Below are 24,327 nucleotides of genomic sequence, written 5' to 3'. Positions count from 1 at the left end.
AAGGGCTCGAAGGCCCCCAGAAAGACATTTCCCAGTGACGTGATAGGATAAGTGAAGAGGGCTGTGCCTGTTTTATCTCGGGGAAAATGCAGTGTAAAGTTGGAAAAGGAGGGGAGATTCTCTCCAGAAGCCCCAGGCAAGTTGGACAGGAACTTTGTTTAAATACTGCAACCATGCGGTTGCTTTTCTTTGGAGGTGCTAGAATACACTTGGGTGCAGTTTTGCTTTGGTTTTAATGTCAGTTAACTATTAAAGATGCCAGAAACTTTTTCCTGAACAGAACAGGCTGCTGCATCCTTTATTTACAGTAACCCTTGACTGTTCCTGAATGGGTAAAGTGTCTCTTAGAGTAACTCCTTTCAAACTCCAATAGAAGGGCCCCTGAAAAAGGAGAGAAGGTAAAGATTTGGTATTTTCCAGACAGACTGAGTTACTGAAGTGATCGTTTTAGATTAAGAAACTAGTCCCAGCCATTTTGCCTTAGTTTTGGCCTAACTACAATTTGACTCTTTCAAATTTTCAACTTTTAATTGGTTAGGGTGTGCTTTTTTGCTTCCTGTGTTAAACATTTATACAACATTAAGTAACATCTGTATTCAACTCTAAACTGCATTTAATACACTTAATTCTGTTATGTGCGGCTTGATTTCTGGGTTGATCAGAGCAATAGTGCATCTGCCTCTCTGTAATTGGCCATATTGCATTGCAATGCTTATTTTTAAAGTAAAACATTGTAATACTTAGTATGTTAAGAAGTTAAAATAAAAATAACTCAGATACGCTTATTTCTCTAAATCTGGACTTCAGACTGTATTATCTTAAATATGGCTAATGTGGTAGCTATAGCACCATTTGCTCTTAGTAGTGACGAATAATTGCTTAAGACAGCATGTGAAGTCTCACTTGGAAATTGTACAGGATGAGGTTTAAATGCCAAAACTGGGATTTTACAAGAACACTAGTTTAGCAACTTCTCTTCGGAATTGCTTCTACTCTTTTTTAAAGGATTTGTAAAAGCACAGTGCAGGCCAATGTAGGTTGATGATAAATTTTACTGAGACACCCCCTCAGAGCAGAAGAAGAGACAGATAAAAGATTGAAAATGTGATGAAGAAAAGATTATCAAGGAGAAAAATCTTGTTCATGGGTACACAGTTCTATGAATCTTCTTCCTCAAAACTTTGTCAGGAATAATTAATCACAGTGATAGGCAGTTCCTTAATCTTAACTTTCAAGCATGAAATATCTTGCTTTAAAAAGTCTGATCCTGAAAGAAAAGGAAAAACTGATTAAATTTGGACTGAGAGAATAAGAGAACAACGTAGCTGAAATTTTTCCAACTTAACGTTGGATATGTAGCAGGAAATGTCACTTTAAAATTGAGCTGCATTTTTCGAAACTTATACTACAGGCAACTGTTAGTAAGATCTTTTTGGACAAATCTAAGCTACAAATTGGGGTTTGAATCTCAAAGTCGTGCTGTGGCAGGACCCATGGTAGCTAGGTACATGTACAGATTGTACATGCATGAACTTGCCTAAAAAAAATTCAGACTTCTGTCAACAGCTAGAGCCCAAAACCTTCCCGAAAAAGCCTGATCTCCAGGTTGTATGCAGAAGAGTGACAGACTTGCTGCTTTTCCTTAGGTACACACTTACTGATTTATAAAAAGTCATAGAAAACCACCGCACTTCAATAATTAACTTGTTCATCTTCACTGAAAGATTTCATTTTCATCCTTGTTGGTAAGGCTGTTAATCTTTAATTTGGTATACAAAACACTGTTACTAGTGTAGTCACCAGGAGCTGGCTAAGCAAGGTAAGAGGGAATTTGTCCGCGCAAAGCTTGGATGCATTTTCCATGTGGGCGCAAGCTTTGGACTCTGTTTCTTGAGATAATGAAGTGATTCTCGCTGGGTGGAAGCTGGTGAGGACTAGCTCCCTAAGCATCAAAGAAACAAACCCAGGAAACAGCATTTAGAAAACCCAAAAATGGAGTTCTGAATCTGTACGCACGTCTTTGATAATGGAGAAGGGGTTATTCCAGTGCAATGCAACTTCTGAAAGACTGAAGTTTTAGAGTGACTCAGCCCTGCTGAGAAACTTGTCTTCAGTTCTTGGAGCCTTCTCTCCTTTTTGTCCATAGGGAACGAGTACTTTTCACAGGCAGTTGATTAGTTTCCTCACCACTTTCAGCATCCTACCTTGGGTACTTGAGGTGATACAGGAAATGGTTTATCAAGCAAAAACCTCTTGTCCATTTTAGCAATGATACAGGTGGTTTTTGAAAATACCTTGTTTGCAACGTAGCCCTATTAAAATAAAGAAACCCCTTTTTGTTGCAAACAATATACAGTGAAAGATAAGTGGATTGCCAGAGGGAAGCAGTGGTTAAAAAAAGGCTTTATACAGTACAAATAATGATAGGGAAGGAAAATACTGTTTTTTCAATTATGTTGTCTAGGTAAATGTGTCATGGAGGCTGACAAGGGTCTTTGGCACAAGGTAAAGTAAATTGCCTTCTCCAGTAATGCCATGTGTATGGAATGTTACACTGCTTAAGTCAGGTGAAGGAATTCACTGCTGAAGACATCAGTGCAGCGTACAGTACAGCAGAAACAATAAAATGGTTAAATGAGAATGTTTTTAAGAATCTCCTCTAACATCTTGTTAAGTTGTGTTGAAGCTTAGGTGTTTTTCAAAAACCTTTTGGTTATTTTCCAGTTTCTTGAGCCATGTCGGTAGCCACTTACAGTCTTGATGTCCCAGACAGATTTCCAGGCCTCAGAGCCCTTCTTTGAGTCGGTGCTGACCCCTGTGTCAGAGTGGTGTGAGTTTTCACTGTGGTGCCCCTTAAAGTTTTTCTTCCCATTCTGATTTTTGAAAAAGACTAAAGGGGATAAGGATTTAAGTTTGTGTATTCCCAGTAATCTTTCACTCAATAAAGCAATAGCTCTAGTAACCACGTTTGGGGAAATTATTGCTCTTAGAGATCAGGTTAAAGGGGAGACAATTTCTGGCCTTAGAGGGGAGGCTGGGAAGCCATTAGTATTGTTGTGTCAAACCTTACATTCAGGCTTTATCTAGCCCTGGTTTTCATGTGTCTGATGCATCCACCTTACAAAGACAGACAAGCTTTAACATTACTGCTCTATGCTGCCTCCATACAGAATGCCTGTTAGACCAGGTGGAAAAGATGACGTTGTTTCATTTACACACTGGAGAATTTCCTTTAAAATTAAACATTAAACTGGATGTTCAGAGTCAAACTTGAAAGAAAAATTTCTAGGAAAAGTAAAATAATTCTTTATTGCTCTTTCCCCAGCAGGAACTTGCAGGCAGAGGGTTATTCACAGTATTTCACTGTATTTTGGGGTCAGATCCTTCATGCTAGTATGTGTTTCTCTCCACACAGTTATTTTCACAGTGTTCATGATAATCTCAAGACAGACTTTGATAAGAAGCACTGAAATACTTTCTTTGGTATAAAAAAAAAAAATAAAAATGCAGTGTCCTGCTAAGTATCAGACTTGAAAATACAGCTTCACTTTCAGGAACATATTTTTCAGAGGCTATAGCTAAAGACCACTAGTTCTTATGCCAGCAGCGTATAACTGCATGTAGCTGTATACGTACCCTGTCAGCAAGAGCTGGAGCCAGGAAAACTCTGAGAAACTATCACAGTCTGAAATGACCATTTGAAATTCACAGCACTTTAGCATTGTGACTGGTTATCTTGCATCAAGTTATTTTCCTGTCTTAAAAGAATTTTGACTTCCTGTTTAACTTGGTGTACATGCTGAGCACTTTTCTGAAGTAGAGTCTAGTTGAAGAGTATTTGAATATGCAGAATTTTTTGCTAATGAGCTTACATCATATAATAAATTCATATAAATTACTCTTAACCTTAGCAGTATACTTTGTACAGGTAAGAAGATAATTTAAACAAAGTGGGGTTTAGAATATGTCCAGCCCCAGTTCAGTAAACTCCTTGGAAAAAGGTGGTTGGAAATATTTTGTTTAAAAAAGTGAACCCTTCACCCTGAGCTTTTCATTTCAGACATGGAGCGGATGCATGGAATATCCATGTGTATGTGTGCCTATTGTAAAGAGTTGGAATATGGGTGCACAGTACAGCTTTGTACTTGGAACACAGCAGAAATGGGACCTGAGCTTCCTCATGGTAGATCTCATGCCACTGAATACAGGGCTATTCGTATAAGGGTAGGCACAATCATATTTGTACAGAAGAATGTAATGTTAAACACTTTGTTACCCCTTTATAAAATTATACAGTTTCAGTGACTCACATGCTTGTTGTTGCTCAGCTTTGTCAAAACTACTGCTGATATGTTTTTGAGATTTAATATTGTTGTGATGATAAATGCTTTTGTAATAATAATTATTGTGAACAATTATTCTCTTGGAGATAATCCCTCCTAATATTGAACCAGTCACAAATTTCATCTACTTCAAAGGAGGATTTTTGTGAAAAAGATCCAAGTGTGACTCAGAGTATTTAGCACTAACATTTTGGAATTTATCCTGCAACAATTTCAGGCTGCTGTAAATACCCCTGCTTCCCAGTCATGCACTTGGAGTCTCTCATATCTAATGGTTCTTCTCCTATGCTCTCATCAGACAGCTGTGCCGTAACTTTATATAACTTGATGAGACTGTTGACTTGCATTTGAGTTGTGAATGAGAGAATATTGCCCCTTCAACATTTTACATGTGCCTCTCACCCTTGTAACAGAGCACTTCTCTCTTTCCCATTTGAGTAGGCATATGGAGTGAAGTCACTGCCAAAAGTGAAATTTCACCCATGCAGTCCTGACCCATTTGGCATTTTTACTCTGTAATCCCTACATAAATCAGTAATAGTAATAGTTCGCTAGCTGCCAAGAAGGACTCAAAGTAATTTTAAAACTGTCGAGCCTTAACAGTTTTATGAGAAAGTGATGCATATACTTACAGTGAACTTCATTTTGATGGTAGGCAAAGCACGATCTGCTGGTAATTGATGTGTACTCTTTTTATACAGTAGTATCCCACAGTTAAGTCTTAAAATGGGTTTACCTTATTGGCATGTGCCCTGTGTTCACAGAATCGTGGCAGGTTTCCTGGGGAAGTGCTCTGATAAGAGGAGGCTTTGATACCAGCCTGATTGAATTTATTACATACAGGAAGATGAAAGAAAACTTGTCATGTTAAGTTCAATGTATTTTATAGTAACTTTTAAATGAAAAAAAAAAAATCAGAACCAAAGAATAGATGTCTAATAAAATTTGTAGTGACTCTTTGTGCCTATGTGGCAAAGGACTCAGCCTAATATTTTACCTATAGCTGATACCATCTTTTAAATCGATGGAGGTAGTAATCTTGCTATGTTAAAAATGTTAAGTCAGTCCCCAGAAATCATGAGGCTGGTTCTAAATTGTTAACCTTCCTTTCTGAGCTCATTCAGTTAGGATCTGCTTTCCAGTCTTCAGGCATGGCCTATGCATCTTCACAGAGCCTCTTCACAAAAGTGGTACCTTATTATGGACTAAGGCCTAATTCTAGAAAGGGACCATAAACTGGAGATAACAAAAAATGAGTAAGGGAGGAGCAGAAACAACAGGAATTTTATGTGAACTATTATTTAGAAAGTAGATTTTTAAAGTCTTCTGAATTTGATAATTATATACAGAGCCACAGCTTGGGAGCTTATTTGCCTTGTTTGTTGCAGAAACTTGGCAAAATGTTTTTTTTGGTTTTTTTTAAGGGTCCAGTACAAATGTCCAAGTCTCTTTGCCCAGGAATTGTCCATTGCTGTTTAATAAACTAAGATATATAGAGAGCCTCAGACAATTTGGATTTGTTTCTTAGCTGTGCCTGTTACAGAAGAAGCACTTTGAGAGGTGTTCATTTACCTACTCCAAAAGCACTTCTTATTTAATAGCAGCTCTATCAGTCCCTCTGTATACTAATTGTGCACTTCAGTATGGGTTTGTGCATTTAAGTTTGCTTTTTGTTGCCAGAATGGCATAATAGGGACTCAGTGTCATTATAAACTAATGTCTCTGAACAAAGTTCTCCACTGTCATCAATTGCTGAGGATCATTGCTGCAGCTGTTATTGGAAAAGCCAGGGAATCTTACTTTAGTTGAGAAGGTGGGGTCCAATTCTCATTTACCCGGGTCAGGGCCACACTGTCGTTCTGCTACGAACTGATGCCTTGCTCGGACTATATAAGTGTAGAGGAGGTGTAGCAGTCTGCCAGCACTGAGTGGAGAGCTGGTTTTGATCTATTTTGCACCCACTTCGCAATTTGCATGAGGTGTAAAATACGGTGAATGAAAGTAATAAATTACTAAGGGAAAAGACTTACAGTTCTTCTAATAGGACTGATTTGTGGTTGCCAAATGGAGACAGGTATGTCCTTAGCCTCCAAGATGCACATAAAAGTCTTATTTTGTGTGTCATGAAATGCTCTCATGTCTCTGGAAATTTAATTAATTGACTGTTTTTTAAGAAAGGCATTGAGAAACTGAACTGTATAATGCTAATCCCTGCAGTGTCGTTAGCAATGAGTTGGAAAGCAGTTTTGTCCATTTCTTCCAACAACTGTAGCCAATTTGGCCATTACAGTAATGTGTCACACTTGGAAGCCTGAATCTCCAAATCTTCCATCAACTTCTGATTGCTTGAGTAGTTTGTATGGCAAACACACGCAGCTAGAGCATTTGACATTAAGAATAGCTTACAAAACTAATTACAATAGTAAAGCCAGGAAAAAGGGCAGGGAGGGGTGCTTTTACTGTGTAAGACCCTGTTCTTTTTCCAGTACAAGTTTGTCTGTGTCTCATTTTTAAAGCTCTGCTCAACTTATTCTGTTTCTGTACTAAATTCTTGTACACTGTGCAGCAAACTCCCAAGGCTGAGCGCTGTTCCAGTTTTAACCCTTTTCTCAAATTAGCATTTCATTTTGTGCACACTTAGATTTTCATGTGTTTTTTCTATGCCTCACTCTCTAGCAAGAATAAAACTGCTGAAATTACTTCTGGATTCATCTTTGAAGCTGGATTTATTTCTTTAACTGTGGCATGTGATTAATTCTGCTTGACCTGACCTTGTGCCACACAGATTTTTCTAGACTGCGTCACCCTGTCTTTATCTAGTGTGTGCATGCCCAGCTGAATGCAAATGGAAGCATAGAGAATTTTGTTGATTTTTTGAGGTGTTGCTTCATTCTTTACTTTTCTCCCACTACCTGCTCACTCCCTGACAAAGTATATATTTATGAAAAGTACCTGGGGAAAAAAAACTGTGAGTCACTGGGAGAGTTTTATTATGATAGTATAATCTCACCTTAACTTGATTGAATACGTCTCCCTTAGTGTTAAAATTCCTGTTTGGTAATCAGACTTGAACTGAAATTGTACAATTATTCTTTTCACTTGATGTTCAAGGTTATTTTGTTTAAATTATTTTTAGTGGATGATAGTGCCAAATAATCGGTCAAATTCTTCTGGCAATTTTACATACATAGATTAAGACTAATTCTGTACCTTAAAATCATGTTTCATCATGTAAATTATAATGTATTTGAAAATACTTGGCTTTATGAAAATAACAGAGAAATTAAGTTTCCTGTGACAATAAATGTTGCTGTGTTGTAACAACATATTACTTGTTCTGAATGTTACTCAAATTCCATTTTCTGCTGGCTTCCCTGTTATGACCAACCTGACTGCAAGTGTAATAGTTGAAGAAAAAGTGATTTTATTTGGGGAAAAGTTTGAGAGTCTTCACCTAGATTAAAAGTATGGAAAGCAAGAAGACTATTTGAGAATGTGGGCATCATTGTGAAATTTCATGTTCACTAAGGGGTTCTGACTCATGGCTTCCCAAGCTAAACCTCACTCTGGCTGAGGACTGGTGAAAGTGCAATTAGAGCAGGTTATAGCCCTTCTTATGCAGCTCTTTACTTCAGTTACTTATTATAGAAGGGTGCTTAGAGGACTCTGGAGTAGTCATGGGTAGTCTTGCCTCCAAGTGCCTGTGTGCTAATTTGGGGTATTAATGGGAGATGTGTGATTAACTGTGGGGGAAAAGGTCTCCAAAAAGCAAGGCTTTCCTATATCTATAGTGTATCTAGGGTTTGCCTGAGACAACTAGGAGTATGTTTGTTCTCTCTTGCAATAGTGTTAATTAGTCAAATGCTTTTTAGGGATTAATTTTTAATTTTCAACCTTGTCTGATCAGATCAGCACAATTCAGTCAGTCCAATGTAAGGTGAAAATCATGAGATCGTAGCTATTGTTGTAATTCTCCTTCGCTAAATAGCTGTCGATTTCATGTGTTGCTCTGCTTTTACCTGTGCCTAGGCATATTGATGCTTAAGAAAGCAGAAGCTCATGTTTCTTGGGTGTTTTGAAAAAGAAATAAGTATCTGAAGACATAATGACTAATGGAAAGTTAATTTAAGCTTTAGTTCAAGAGCATTTAAAACTTATTAAAGCTTTTTGTTTTAGCTTGTGGTGCCTGAACTCTGTTAGATTCCTGCTATGAAAGGCTTGACTGCTGAAATCTACTCTGAGTATTTCTGACATATCTGTAATCTTAGAAACAAAGAATTCTTTGAGAAGAAGGGACAGAGCCAGCTTTTCAGAGGAGGGTAACATTAATCTAATCTAATTAGTCTAATCTAACTGGGCTTGTCACAATTTGATATCTGTTTATATGTATTCTGACATATTGCTTAGCAGCACAGCTTTGTTTCACTTGAGATAACATTTTCCATGCAGACTTAGGTGGAATAAAGCACATGCATGCAATTTTGGTTCTTTTTCATTGAGTCTTATTTGTTGAGAGACATTTCCATACAATCTTTCACCTTTTTTCCCCGATGACTGAAATGACAGAAATGTGTTGGCTATTAGGTTGAGTTCTCGTTTTATTAGAAGGGGATAGGTCTTGATTATGACATTCTAGTAGAAAGAGTGTGATTTGTCAAGGTTCCAGCACTGGCTGATGTGGAATCACAGATGAGTCGTCCAGGAGAGTTCGCAGCCATAGGATAGATAACACTTCTCATGGCAGCATAGTGTGGCATCGACATCTTCATAAAATACAGAAAACAGTGGTAGCTTTAAAGGAGGAATCCCCATCCTGCTCCTTTTGTTTTGTGACCTTGTTTGAACCACACATACTCTGAAGTTTCATGTCACTCCTTTTTATGAGGAGGTTAGATGTTACCCAGATTGTCTTGTGAAGCACAGTTGTTATTCCTAATTATGTTACTAATTTCAGTGCATGTGTTGTATACATCATGGTAACTATTCAAAAATAAGCAGCACCTCTTCTAAGAGTTTGTGCATATATTTAGTTGGAAGAAATAGCTGAAGAATTCATCTGTTTGGTGGCTGGTGTGTAGGCCACCATGACATAGGTATTTCTTTTCAGGATTTGTCTGCAGACTATCAGGCTGTTAGGGATTATATTTCAGAAGACAAAATGCAGTTTGTAGAATGAATAGCAGAGTTATTCCTGATGCCATTTAATTCTGGACAATATCCTGTTAAATACTTAAAAAATTGAACCAGCAAGAGTGGGAACACCTCTGAAGTTTAAACTGGTAAATAATAGCCATTTGTAGCATGATTGATTTTACAAAAGCTGACTTAACTGAGTGCTCATAAAATATTGGGGTCAGGTTATCTGTGCCAACCCAAAATTCAGATATGAGGCTTACCACAGTGTGGCATGTAGATATGGACTTGTTTGAGTCATGAAGGAAAGTTCTGTCAAGTGTTTCCCACACCTCCAGCAAGATATAAAAGTTGAAGGTCTCTGGGACTTTCCTGCATTCTTACTTTCTGCAGCCTCTTGTTCTTATCTGAAAGAAAAATGAACGGATTTGTGAGTATATCCATTTTTATTGAACTTCTAAAAGTTTCTTATTTGTAAAAAAACCCAAAAAGAGAAGATGCTCAAGTGGTACGGTACTGGGACTAATGTGATCTGTGTGCTGTTTCTCTGGGTTGTTCAGTGGGAAATGTGCATTTCTTGGGTGTAGAGTAATCCCCTTAGAGTTAGTGGAAGCATCATTTGAGCTAAGAGTGCAGAACTTGATCACAATCGAGAAAGGGGATTTAGTTATGATTTAATAATTACAGTTGTAGAGGCAAATCAAGAAGTAACATGGCATCAAGGAGGGACTTCTGAAAAATACAAAGAATGTAATGATTAAGTTATCGTTCTGCTTTTTCAGTTACAGGCAAAAGAGAGCAGAGAGCCTAATAGCAAGAATTTTACAATGAAGAATTGTAATTGTTTTCAACTAATACATGTGTTAAGCGGGTAACTTTGCAAACAGATGCTACAGCTGCTTCCCTCAATTCATTAACAGTTTTGTGGTGTTGGTTTTTTTTGTGGCACTGCCTGGTGTTTCTGTTGAGTGAGAACGCTTATTCCTTTTACAGGCTGCAGTTCTTGTTTTGCTGGGCGTCTTCTGGACTCAGACTTCTGCATTGGATGTAAGTAGACTGATAAGCTTTCCAGTGTGTGTACTCATTTAAAATGTATTGGATCCCTGGGCAGGGGGCAAATGTAATAGGAAGAAAAGCACAGAAGACAGTAACAAGTTGCTTATTGCCAAGTGTAGAGAAAAATAGCATTTGCCAAAGGTGACAATCATATAAGCCAAGGAGGCGGTTCTGCGCAGGAGCACAGTAACAAGAAATTTGGGGAGGTATAGGTTCCCTTAGCTCAAGCTAAAATTTGGAGACTGTCGCGGTCTCCTGCCAGTCCCTGCTGCCACACGATGACTGGGATGCCCCATGTTGTTTTTCTTCAGCCTGCAGTGAGGGCTTGTCCCTTCCTTTCTCACCCTGATGCACTCTTACATAATTATTCTCTACCTCAAGACCTACCTGAGACTGCTAGAGAGTTGTTAAGGGATTTAGTATTTACATAAAGCAATTAGACTTGTTTGTTTGAGAGAAACCATTTGTTTAGATTGCACCTTTTAAAGGTGTAAGCCAGATGATGAAAAATGATTTTGTGTTTTTTACTGAAGACCTTTGTACTGCAAGAACCTGGCAATGACTATGTCACTGGGACTATGACTATCCACAATGAGAACAACATCGTTGAAGTCAATGTCCGTTCTGGCCTGTACTCCTCCAATACTATTTTTGACTACTCACGTGTAAGTAAATCTAAGAATCTGCCTAGACTTAATCTCTGAGGAAGTTTTTAAACTCAGAAATTATTTTAGTGTATTCTTGCCATAAGTTGTCCTGAAACACTGTTTCTTTGAAGACTCGCATCACCTTTCCTTCTCTTAGGCCATCTCTTTGTTTCACACATATGATGGTGTAGTTTAAAAGACTTGTCATGAAACCTGTGGTGGCAGGTCATGAAAGTGAGAAGAATGTCACTGACCTCAGAGAGGTCAGAGTTGAGAATGGGCTGCCATCACCCATGTATAGCAAACGCAGCAAAAGTCTGTCAGAAAAGATAAATTTTGAGTGTTACAGACAGATGCTGGTGTGGGCAGGTTGCTTCTATTCCCCAAAGGTGACAATGTAAATGCAGAGTCATTCCACAATAGCAGTCTGGGTAGCCACTTCATGTTTCTTCTAGACTGTCCTAAGGAGTAGAGGGAATCAACTAATATTAGTGGTAGCCATTTTTAATTAACTATAATTTTCTTTTTTAATCACAGGGGTATATTGCAACAAGGTTATTGTCACGAAGTGCCTGCTTTATCTTGAAAATAAACAAGGAATACATCCCAGAGCTGGAGGAAATTGGACGCCTGGCTTTTGAAAGACAGGTGACTTTGTAGCAAAACCTGTACCGCATACAAGAAAGGCTACTGGATAAGAGTTGTGTGGTGTGATAGGAGCCCTCTATTAAGCCTTTAAGAACGGCTCTTCTTAGGAATGTCTTTTACTGCATTAGCAATGATGAAGCAGATCTGACAAGACAGAACTTCAAGGGAGTATCATATAGAACATTCTTTTAAGATAATGAACAATCATGGCCCCCGCTGCGGTTTTACAGTGGATTGTCATTGTGACTAGAACTGTAAGATCCCTTGTCCTTGGAAGCAGTGTAATTTGACTATTTTGAGGTGATCGCAATATGAGTTCAGACAGGCTTTTCCTTTCTTTTTTTCATTGTCATGCTGATAGTTTGAGCTTGACATAACTTGAAATAATTTTGTTTGCAGAATAGAATTTAGAAATCAATTTACTTTGACCAGACTTTGACTTGACTATTCAGGCAAAGATTTCATGAAGGTGGCTGGAAGTATTGCCTGAAGATAAACTTGATTTCTGGCCCATTTTATGATAGCCTAACAGTAGTGCATTTAGAGCAAACCTTAACTGCCAATTAACATAACTTATTATGATAGTAATACAGCTCAATTTTGCTATGTTGGCAGAATTAGTATCTAGTGAACTTTGCTCCTGAATAGATTGAAAAAACTTATTTTTCTTTAAAAGCGTGTAGCTTCTGTAGCTAATGGTTTGTGTGAGGCAAAGGAAGGTGATTTTAGATTTTGGGATTTTCTCAAAGGGTGTCCTAGTAGAATGAAGCCAAAGCTACATTACTGATGATGTCTAACATTTTCTTTTTAGACTATGAAGAAAATATACTCTCCAAATAATGTGTGGGTACAGTTTCAATCTGGCCATTCCGTGTTTGGGAATATCAAAGACTGGCTTCTCTACGGTAAAGACATTGAACAACTCTGCTCAGGTCTGCCTCTCTACAAGCTTGTAAAGACTCAACGTAAGTTATGAGATCAGAACATTATGCTTCTGTTACAGTGCATAAGCACCATTCTGTCCTTTAAACCTAAGTCCACGTGACACCTTTGAGGCAGGAACACATTGCCCTGTTTTAGAGAGGAGGAGTAAACTACCTAACAGGATTTAAAGGGTAGGGCTCTGGGATGCTTTGGAAAAATCTGATAAAGCACTGTTTTTCATCATTAGGCATCTAAATATCTGGAACAGCTGTCCCAAAGTGGTTTGCCTGGTGTCAGAGGAAGCCACTGTGTAGCAGCTGTACCCAACTTATGCCCTGATGATATAATGGTCCTACAAGGCATCTACCAGTATGCCAGTATGCTCCCTGCCGTATGTGGGTTATGGGAAAGGAGGAGCACAAAGGTGATTTAAAGCTGTACAGACATTTCCTCCCTTTGAGTTACACCATAAAAGTTTTACACAGTATCCACTGAGACCAACAGGAGCCTCCAATAGGACCATAACTGGGGATTGAAATTTGTGTATTTAGCAGACTTTTCCTTGCTGGATACAGGGATCTTGTCACTGATAATATCTTTTTCTTGTTGTTTGGTTTTTTTAGCACCACTGAGTGCTCATGGCTGTGCCAATGCAGGAATTCCAACCATTTTGGGCATTAAAATCTGTGAAAAAATCAATTAGGCTGGATATTGACAATTCTGCTGCATGAAAATGGCTTGTTTCTGTGCATGCTTTTGTGATGGTCGCCACGTTCTCCAACTGGAACAAAACTTGGTGTTAGACTCAACTTGCCTATCCTAAGCTTTGAGTGCAACAAACCCATTATATACAAATAAAGATAATGCAGTGATTAAAATGCTTTGTCTTTTTTTCTTCATCCAAAAGCAGAACAGAAATAAAGTGGGCCTTGCTAATTTCCTACAGAATAGATACCTTTCCCTTTGGTGCATTCCTGTGCTCAGGCTGCAACATGACCTAGACGTTGGTATAGGCTTGATGCCAATGAAGAAACAGTAACAGAATAGCTTTTTCCAGTGGAGAACTTGCCTTTGGCATCAGAGCCCCTTTAGGTGCTGACTCACCTTACCTACTATGTCACCAACATTTGCAAAGAAGCTTGAATTCTGCAGGGCCAGGGAAAATTTGTAGCAATTTCAATAGGTCAGAGCGCCTTTTGTTGCAGGCGTTTTTCAAACCAGCATAGAGACTGTCCCAGTCCTAAAAAGTTTGTAACCCAGAATAAAATTATCTTTTCACACAATGCCAGTGTAAAAAGAGCTGTGACCGCTTGCTGAGTGCCCCACATATGTTGGAGAGTAGTTTGTGTCAGGAGCTGATTGAAATAAAAGATGAGGCAGCATTGGTGCTGCCTGCCTGCTCTCCTGGTAGATCTTGGTGAATGGTTGAATTCACACATCTTTTCCATCTGTGCTTGGAAGGACTGTATATTTGGGGGCTGAAGACTATATGTTTACTGTTTATTGGAACCTTGAATGGCTGCCAGAGGGCAAGGCATTCCTTTGGAGTCCAGGAAACTGGCCCCAGGGCTGCAATTTGTTATTTTCGAATTGGACTCCTGGTCAAACCACCTGCTATTTATTAAAAGAGCATTCTATTATGTGCTGAAACTGTTCTTTTAGATTAATTGTATTCACAACAGGCTGCAGATTCTTGGTGATCCAAAGAATGTTTCTGGAGAGTCAACCTTTGGTAATTAAATCCAGGAATACTTGTGTGTGTGTGCAAGATACAGGATAGCCTGTTTAGTTGTATTTTGAAGTGGAGCTCACTGATGGGAAGTGAAACTAGGTGTTGTAGTTGTGATGTTCTTGGCTGAGGCATGGGGGATGTGAAACACCTCAAAGCACTCTTTGAGAGCACTGCTTGGCAAGAGTATTGATGTGGGTTGTGACTTTTAAAGCTTTTGTGGTTGCAGTATCCAGAGAGGCTGTTGTTTCAAGACGTTCAAAACTCAGTTGAAAGCCCTAATCTAGGTTCCAATTGACAACTGTCATGTTTCAGCCCTTTTGTTATGAATACTTCTCTTAGAGGGCATAGAAGTCATGACAAGCCCCTGCCTCAGGTCAGCCAAGCTCTTCAAGATATAGAAAATAACTGCCTTAACTATCTCAGGCTTTATATATCTTTGGATTATTTCTTTAGAGATGCTGACCTGACATCGACTATCCAGTGGAATTTTGAAGACCACAAACTGAAGTAGATCCCAAAGGAACAAACTGGTAGAGCTTCCAGAGAGGCAGGCTAGATGTATGAACAAAGCTGAGTCTTATTCTAAGGGTATTATTTAATTCAAATTTATTTAAAATAATTAGGCAACGCAATCTGCTTTTCTGTCTAATTGCAGCATAGATGAATCGGAACCTTCACTGTGTGTCCAGTGTAATAATGGTCCTTTGAGATTCTCATCCTGCTCCTACTAGTTTAATCAGAATTAGTCACTTTAAAGCAACCCTCTGCGTACCACATTAATTTATTAGGGGAACAGTGTTCTGAGACATGTGAGTGAGATCTGAATAAAACAACTGAGTGGTTATGCATGGTTATAAAAGATGCTGGGGTAAACTTTTCCATTGACCCAGGGATAGAGCCTTACTCATGTGAAGAGAGTCCTAGTCTCTTGCATAGTTGCTTACAGATCATGAGGACTGTTCTGAATGGACAAAATAGGGGATGCATTGCTGCCTTGATACTATCAATGGGAAACTGAAGTAGAAACTACTCTGTATGGTTTGACTGCTATCATGGAAATTATCAGTGACCTAGGCAGGGCCTCAGTCCAGCTCTTCAGTCTTCACCGATGGCTTAAAGTGCCCTTCTGTAGTTTGACTGAATTTAATCTAAATTATAAGCATATTTGAGGTCTTACATTTTTTTTGTTTAGAAAGTATTGCATATACATCTAAAAGTTTACCAATAAGCTTTTAGTGTTTACTGCCTACTAATTTTGAAGGCAGTGATACAAGCTCAGTAGACTTCCACTCAACACTAGAGCAAATAGTTCTACAAAGAACTCTGAAACAAGCCTCAATACCTTGTTATCTGCCATTTAATTTTGTTTGAGCTAGGGAGGTAGTGTTTCTGCCCTTCATGTACTCAAACATGGAAGAAGATTGTTTCTAGCTTTTATTGTATTTCGCAATCGTACTATATCAGTCAGGCCTGTTAGTAGTAAAAAAAGCAAATATATTGGCTGTGTTTATTGTTTGATAAATAATGCTGCAGCTATCCATCTACTCTCACAGCACCTCCAATGCCAAGGTGCACAGCTTACAGGAAACTGTTCTGGATGAAGCACGCTGGAGGCAAATCTGTTGTGACGTTGCTGTATCTTTTTGGGGTACAGCTCACAACAAAGAGAAAAAGAAGCACAGGAAGAATCATATACCACATGACCTGTATGCCCATGTTCTCCTTCCCCCTGCTTTTCAGAGGATGGTCTGTTTTCACATGAGCACTTGGGTGGGCATGTGTTACAGTTCTGAATTTACAGACCTTGAGCCTAGGCCTGTTGATATCACCAACATATCACTGATTTCAAAGATCATGCTAGAAATGGCTGCAGAGAAAAAGAAATTTATTCTGAATTTAGTAACTAACAACAAAACAAACAGGAATGCACACCCAGCTCTGAACAAAAGTAGAGAAAAGGACCTACACAGGAGAAAGAATTTTGATATTTTATCTATTTGATACTGTAGTTTGCCAGTGCTATTTCCTGCTATTTCATTCTTTGCTGGCTATGCCACTGTTTACCATATGTTTTACATACCTGTCTTAGACTATAATTAATCTATTTTTCTTATCTTGCGAGGTGATAGATGTTATTACTGGACTACAGGGAAAGACCCAGGAAGTAAAAACCAGCAGCAACAACAGGTAAAGTATCCCTGAAGATACGGTCCATCTGTTGCCTTAAATTACTGTAGTCTGAAAATGTTTTCAATCTTTAAATCCGCAGCCTGTCAGCAAAGGGTCTGGACTGAATGTTCATCATCTGAAGGAAATACATAGCTTTCATCTTATTTATCACTTAACTTAGATATGTGTTCTATACAATACAAAGCATCTGCTGTCATAGAGCTCATTACCTATCAGTAGCTTTATTGGTCATCTGTTGGTAAGGATCTTTTTACATTGTGATCCATGAGATTGTCTCCTCGAATGGTTGGAAAATTCCCACTGATCTCCACGGAAGGGACTCACAGAGGACTGCAGCCATTTCATAAGTGGAGAGCAGCCAGCAATGGTTCTCAGAAACAATGGGAGACAGAGCTGTGTTCACAGTCAACAAAGCAGAGTGCTTATCCTAATAACTGCCTACAGTTAATGTGCAGAGTGGATAAAATGAGGCTTATTAGCCTTAAGCGTAAGATTAACACCTTGAAAATAGCACAGACAACTGGTATATCTGCATCAGGAGAGAGGCAGGGCTGTGGTGATCCTACCAGGACTGGAACCCAGATCTATTGCAAAAATGAAGAAAGGAGACAGTGCACAAGCTTAGATCCTAAAGTCATATTGCCTGAAAGAGTCTAGAGAGGAAAAGAGCATCAGGATGTGACTCTTGCGAACTTGAAAGTTAACCTGATCTTTTTCCAAGAGCTTCTCTCAATCAAAGCAATATGCGTGTTTTGGAAATATAGCTAGCTTCTCAGCTAGGCTTGTTCTATAAAAGGTGGGGAATTTGTTTTCTGTGGAAGATAGCACACTGGGAGTGTGTCTGGGTGTGCCTGAGTGAGTATCTGTGTGTATGTGTATTGGCAGCTTTTGTAAGTTAAAACAATATTTATCCTAGGCTGGGATATCAGAATAATGCTGATTATTTGCTCCCAGCTTTTTTAAAAAGCCTGAAAGGTGTTTAAAGGCATGCCTGGAATCCAAGCAATGGTATCATTGGATGCACACTGACAGGCAGCTAAAATATGTCAAGCATTTGGGGAGGGCAGAATTAGCACACATTCCAGTCACATCAACTCTGCTGCAATTAACCTTTCTTGATCCTTAGACATATCAGTGGGCAGGAAGCCTCTATGGTCCCTCACTGCCAAGGACACCAATTTATCTAGTCACCTGTGCTGCACATTAATCCAAGATCTTTTTACCACTGAACTCATTCCACTAAGAACCTCCCCCACCACCACCTCACCAACTTTCCCAGTGTGCAACACTATCTACCAAGGTCAAGGTATGACACCTTTGCCAGTTGTGATCATTTTAGAAATCGGAGATTAACCTGGAAAACCTTACCCTGGTGAGCAATGCCATTTAAATGAAAGAGACCGCTTAAATTAGGACGAGTGGATAGTTTTCATATATTTTGTCTGATATGTGAAAGCAAGTTTTCCAGTTTGCATCAAGTAATGAAAAGGGACAGCTATTAACATTAGCAAGTTTTCCCTTACTGGAGAATCAAGCCTGCTATTTGAAACAAAAATTGTGTCGTCTGGGCTGACAAGCCAAAGATGTGAACAAGTGTCCTCATTTGCTATGTCTTCCCCCCCTTTTTGTACTAACAATGCATAGTCGTGAGGGGGAAAAAAAAAAATCATCCCTTAATTTTAGAAGACAAAAACTTTCCTCTTGAGTGTGTCTCTATACCCACTAACTACTCAGGAGCAAATTGCTGTGGTCGAGCACTGAACAACATGGCAAGATCCATGTGCAAGAAGAAAAGAGGATGCATTCCAGTAAAGGGAAAGTACATGCTCAGTTTGAATCAAGATGCCTAATCTTAAATACTCAGATTTTAAATTACTGTCCGGAGAGAAGGTGAGCTGGATTTTGCATGGTTACTTGTTTAAAACAAGTAAATGTCTTGGCCAGTGAGCTATACCAGATTTTCCAAGGCATATAATCCAGTGCTAGTAGTACACACTTGCTTTCTGCTTGAACCAAGAACCGAGTGTGATTTCGACTGACCACTAGATGGCAAATTGTTACAGTAACCTCAACAGTTACGTTTTTCTTACTGCAGTCTGAAGCCAGGGTTGTTGGGTGAGATCTTTTTGTCATTAAGCTAGTAACAATACTGATTAGGAACAAACCATAACTCAAAAATAAAATAAAATGAATCCCTGTCAACCTAAGACCTGTTCCCCAGGAAGTAATAGCTGAGTCAGGATGCAGAGGATTAGAATTCTTTCAGATTTCCAAACCAGTGGGATATTTGTTTTCACGTGCAATTATGCCCCATTTGGTGACTGACTGAACTCTTTTTTGATCCCTTAATATTTGTCATTTTTTCTCTTTAATATATGTATATATATATTCCATTAACTATAAGGCATTGCATTTGCACAAGGTTTATTGATCAAAGATTTTGAAATGTTCTAGAAACATAAGTAGCAAAGATTCACAAGATCTCATATGAACAAGTGAAATCTTTTCTCTTTCAGAAAAGGGATGCACCAATGGATGAAAGATAAATCTGATAAAGGCCAATCACACACTGACCATGAGCACAGGTAAGGGGGGAAGCCCCAATACTCCTGCATTCTTCACATCTCTCTCTCCTGATCGCAACCCTATTGCCACCAACTGAAATCTAACCAGCTTCATCTGTCTCTGCCCCTGCCCAGTCGTGCTCAGCCAGGCTCTTCCCTCAGGAATAACCCACAGAGGAATTATGTGCTCTTGGCTTGTTGTTTGGTTTGGGATTTTTTTTTTTTTTTTGAGGGGACCAGGGGAGAAAAGGGGCTGGAAGTCTGGCTGGAGTTTTGTAGCTGGGTCTTTGTTTCTTGCAGGCAGGCCCTGCTGTTCTTAGCACTTGTTATGGCCACATCCTTTGCTGGTTTTAGCATCTTTTTTCCTATTCTGCAAGTTCTTTTCTTTGCTCTTTCTCTCAGCTCAGAGGCAGTGAGACTTATGTGACTTGGCAGTTCCCACTTAATTTAATTTTCTGAGGGTGTGTATAAGGAGAAGGTGATTCAGACCTATTGAATGGGCACCTCGAGTTGCTCCAGCCATTTCTTGTTGGATAGAAAAGCGGATGTAGCATAAAGTAGAACCTTTTGTGGCTATGCTCAGAGTGGAGAAAGCATCCTTTAAAAATCACTTTGTAATTGCTGGTACTAGGATGAGAGCTGATGTTGGGATATAAAGGAGGGTTGAGGAGTAAAGCAGTGCAATGAGTTTTTCTGAGAAGGTTTCTGTAACTCAGCTAGCTTCCAGGACAGCCAAGACTATAAAGGTACCTAAGGCCTTTATCTATTCGCAGGCTGTAAATCCTGCCTGGCACTTCCCAGGTAGGACACAGTACATCCACCCTTCCCATACATACCACGATAGTCATGATGACAGCTGCTGGGGTTTCCTGTTTCTCCTGCTGGCGCCATCATAAAGATGGTCACATAAGGATTGTTAAGCATTTAAAAATATGTTTAAATTGAGACATAAGGATGTTAAGGCTTGAGCCAACAGTGGTGGCCAATAACCTTTTCCATCCCCTGTGACAAGAAGCAGAGGCTGTTTTCACCTAAAGAAGCTCCCTGATTCAGAAATTTGCCCTGAGCACACTGGGAGGTGTTTGACAGCAGCACATTAAGCAATGTCCCTGGGTGCAATATACTGAGAGCTGAGCCAGGGCACTCTGCCACTCATTCCGGATAAGTTGAGCCCTTTAACACCAGGGACTGCGAGGGGCTTGTTCCATGCTCTCAATGAGATAAGCTGCCATCCACGCTTCACAAGACACTCCTATCTGCCAAGCTGCTCTGAGAAAAACTGGGAGATGTGCAGCATGATTTAAAGCACGCTACAGACTCCCCTGAGCTACAATCCAAAATGTGGGGGTCTTGCTAATTAAAAGTGATGCACTACCAGAGGGGTGGCATCCTTCAGATAGGGGAGCGTTTATGCATGGCTTACAGGTGTTAAACAGCTGTGAAGGAGAGAACTACAACACAAGAATGATAGAGCTAGCAGTACTAGAGCCTAAAAGTGGGAGATTGATTAAAAATTCTCTAATTAAAATGTATTTTCACAATCCTGAGCCTCACAAGTGTAAATAGTAACTGAGAGAGACTAGTCTCTGTATGCGTATGCTACCACTAAAATGGTCTCAAACTGATGTGACAGCTAATCAGAAAACAATCTGTGTATCAGTGAGGTAAGTTTCCTGTCTGTAAAGATATTTGCATAGAGCTATTACCTATGGACTCTTATTTTCCCTGCCTGTTGTGATTTTTTTTTTTAAAGCTGCCAAGATAAAGTCACATTTTTTATATGCTAGTTAAATTTGAAGAGCAATTAGTCCTTCAGTTTATTGGTGTTGGATATATGTAAGACTTTTTGAGGTGAGAATTCAGCGGTTGCCTTGTGAAGTGAGCTGTTAACAGCATTTGATCAAATTCCTCAGTAATGCTAAACAATACATAAGTATTCTGAACATCCTGAACAATAAAGTTACAGAAGCCAGACTAAGAGGACCAGGCCATATCTGGAAATTTTGCTGCAATCGGAGCCAAAATTAATGAGAAGTTCTATACTTCTATACAGTTTCCCTTAAAAAAAAAAAAAAATAGAAAAGACAAAATTTGATATTCAGTTGCATGGCAAACATATGAGATAGGCTGCTGACAACCCTAATTTATCCAGTATAATTCCAATCATCAAGTTATAGAAACTGAAATGTAATACATTTTAATCTTTGAATTTTTATGGCTGAATCAATCTCTTCTACTGTTGTGTACAACTTGCTTTCCTTTTTTGATTCCAACCCTAACATCAAATAAACAGAGCAAATATTAGACATGCTTGTCTAATTTTTTCTCATGTTTTGTTGATAGGATTATAAGCTGTTGGCTTTGTAATTACCATCTCATGCTGAGACATTGACTAACACTGCCAGAAAATACTCTGTCTCTGCTTAATACTCAAGATGTCAATTAAATAATTTCAAGCTATTAAACAAAATTGTCAACAAAATAATTTCTGGTGAACAGAGCCTGTTTTCTTCCAACCCCATTGTTCAAGATGAAGAATCCATAGCTCTAAAAACCAAAGACAAGATACATTTACTAATTGTTCCCAAGAACTTTGTTCTTTTAGGGCTGTGGGAGTATTTAAATGGAGTTCTCATTAAGGAAAAGAACGGTATTCCTCAAACAGCCCTCTTGGACATATAGCTGACAAAGAAAGAGGAACAATTTTGGAGATTTCTGTAAAATTTTGTTCAGGAGTCTTGCTTCTGTCAGTGTCACTGAAGCTGCTCAGAGTTGCCTGAAGTTTAACACCCTCATGAATACCAAAGCTCCATAAAATAACTAGATGATGAGAGAAGGAATTTAAAAAATGTAAAATTAAAACTTTCTCTTGACCTTTTTCTGTTAAACTGTTCTGTGAAACAAGCACGATAAGAAGCCTGCAGAGTCAAAACTCCTGGTATTAAACAGCGTGCCTACTCTGCTGTTCATTAGCACTACAGTGTAATCACTTTCTACGTGAAGATCTCAAATAGTAATTGATTTATTTTTGACCATGTCTCACCAGGTTTGAATTGTCAGAGTGAATTAATAAATTGTGTGACCTCTAAGGGTACTCAGTTTTAAATGACCTTTTAATATTAGTTAGGGCCTCCATCTGCATGGAGGCATATACTGAGATAATGGGAGTGGAGACAAATCAATAGATTTCTTGAGATATCTCCCATCCTATAAATGATATAAGCAAATATTTAGCTTACTGCTCTCAGAAATACTTGTGCTAAATGTAAGCATTTTTATTGCCTGTGTTAGTTCATTTTGAGGCCTAGCAGGAAAAAAGATAGGTTAAATGCTGGAATGTACAGAAGCAGATGCAAAAGCAAGGGCCTGCTTTACCTTTCTCACATAAGGATCTAAGGATTTTCTGTGTATCATTCTCTGACTGCAGGACTGAGCTATGTACTAGCACACACTTGAGTGTGTGCTAGAAATTTCCCGATTAATACAAAGCCAACCCAATCACACTAGAAAATGGCAGCTCTTCCAAATAACTGCTTGGGGAATGAGCTTCCAGGGAGCTGGGACTCACAGTAACAATGAGGCCATGAGCTTGCAGTGAATTTGCTTCACGTGACTGACAGGACACTGACAGGAAGGCAATATCCAGCTATTTCCAGCTCTTTTCTTTCTGTTTCAGTTGCTCAGGCTTTGCGCTGGCTTGGAAATAATCTGCTTATCGTTCTTTATCTGTACTACCTCATGGCCAATGACCCGCAGCTGAGACCAGGTTGCGCTAGTGCAAATGCACACTGATGGACTCCTGTCCTAGAGCCTGGAGCTTTTGCCACCTCAGCAGGAAAAAAAGGAAAGAGGAAAGGGAATTGCCCATGGTAGCGCAGGTAGTTTTTGTGCCCTGCTTGTTAGTATGTCCCCCATCCTTTTCACTTGCTTGGAAATAGCTGATGAAGAAGACGTGCTGCTGGCGCCCCATATAAAGCAATTGATGCGCATTTCAATGTTGTCTCTGGGTCAGAAGGAGGTTGTGTTATACGGTTTAAGTAGTTCCCTGCCCTTGTGGCTGCACAGTGACTTTCCTTCTTCTCCCTGTTTTCTTTTCTTTTTCTCATTTGTGCTGGTTGTAATGCATAATTACACTTCTCTCTCCCCACTCTTTCATTAAATACTATCTTTTCATTTTGCAGTGACACCTGAAATCAGAATAGAGAGCTGCTGGGAACAGCCCATTTATGGAAAGGAAATCCAGAGTAGCCATGAACCGAGGCATACAGGAATAAGGACTTAGGCAGATGCAGGAATGGAAACTAATTTTAGTTATTCCATTGCAAGCTCATCACACTGTCAGTGTCACACTCTTCTTTATCTCCCATATCACATCCAACAGTTACCTCATGCCACAGCTATCTCCTGACAGAGACCATTGTGGGGCATTTTTGTAATAATTTCATGCCTGTATTTTGGAAAACTTCAAATCACATGCTGTGAGGGTTGCTAGAGCGCATTGCCTTGCATCACTCTCCTACTTCCCTGAAATGGCATATACGTCTGTGGTGTGCTGATTAAGAGCAGCCTTGAACTGAAATCCCTGCATTTACACAGCTTTTGAAAAGGATTTCAGGTTTGCCCAGTATGAATTTTAAAAATTTCTCAATAAGATGTCTTGCTGTTGATTCAGTCTGAATGTTGAGATTTCATCCAAGTGCTGTGATAGACATGTGTCTTATACCTCCTCACACTGTGCAGTGGAAAAATATGTGGGTTTTTTTCAGACTGATCTCTGTGGTTTTGAGTGCTGATTAGTGTCACCAAAGGCACTCCTGCTCTTCCATTAAAACACACCCTTTACTTCTTTATGAATGCTGTATTACTTATGGGCAAAAGCAGTCATGCAGCTGAGAGTGACAGCACTCTGCATCATATAGAAAAGACTCTCAGGCTTGGCATTCTTTTTTTCTCTAAGGTTTTAGCATGGAAACAAAGGTTCCCTTGTGCTATAATGCGCGTCCCTTGCAGGAGCAGGATGGGATAGGATATTTTCTTGTGGTGAAGCAGGACATTGCATTTTGAGTTCTGGAAATTGAGGCATGATTGTT

At 39.2% G+C, this 24,327-nt stretch overlaps 1 protein-coding gene and 1 pseudogene across 1 annotated transcript; one reads left to right on the top strand and one right to left on the bottom strand.

The window, feature by feature from the left end:
• Window positions 1-1,173: 1,173 nt before the first annotated feature.
• LOC138688423 (gastrokine-1-like) lies at window positions 1,174-4,987 on the bottom strand (annotated as a pseudogene).
• A 4,842-nt stretch (window positions 4,988-9,829) lies between these two features.
• On the top strand, window positions 9,830-13,616 carry GKN2 (gastrokine 2). The gene is made up of 6 exons (XM_009929366.2): window positions 9,830-9,906; window positions 10,470-10,523; window positions 11,066-11,197; window positions 11,717-11,827; window positions 12,639-12,792; window positions 13,375-13,616. The coding sequence occupies exons 1-6, from the start codon at window positions 9,895-9,897 to the stop codon at window positions 13,452-13,454; spliced, it is 543 nt and encodes a 180-aa protein (XP_009927668.1). The 5' UTR covers window positions 9,830-9,894; the 3' UTR covers window positions 13,455-13,616.
• Window positions 13,617-24,327: the final 10,711 nt, after the last annotated feature.

This window comes from Haliaeetus albicilla, chromosome 13, assembly GCF_947461875.1.
Source record: "Haliaeetus albicilla chromosome 13, bHalAlb1.1, whole genome shotgun sequence".
NCBI lineage: Eukaryota > Metazoa > Chordata > Aves > Accipitriformes > Accipitridae > Haliaeetus > Haliaeetus albicilla.
The sequence above is the reverse complement of the archived record's forward strand: the minus strand, read 5'-3'. Positions and strand labels throughout refer to the sequence as shown.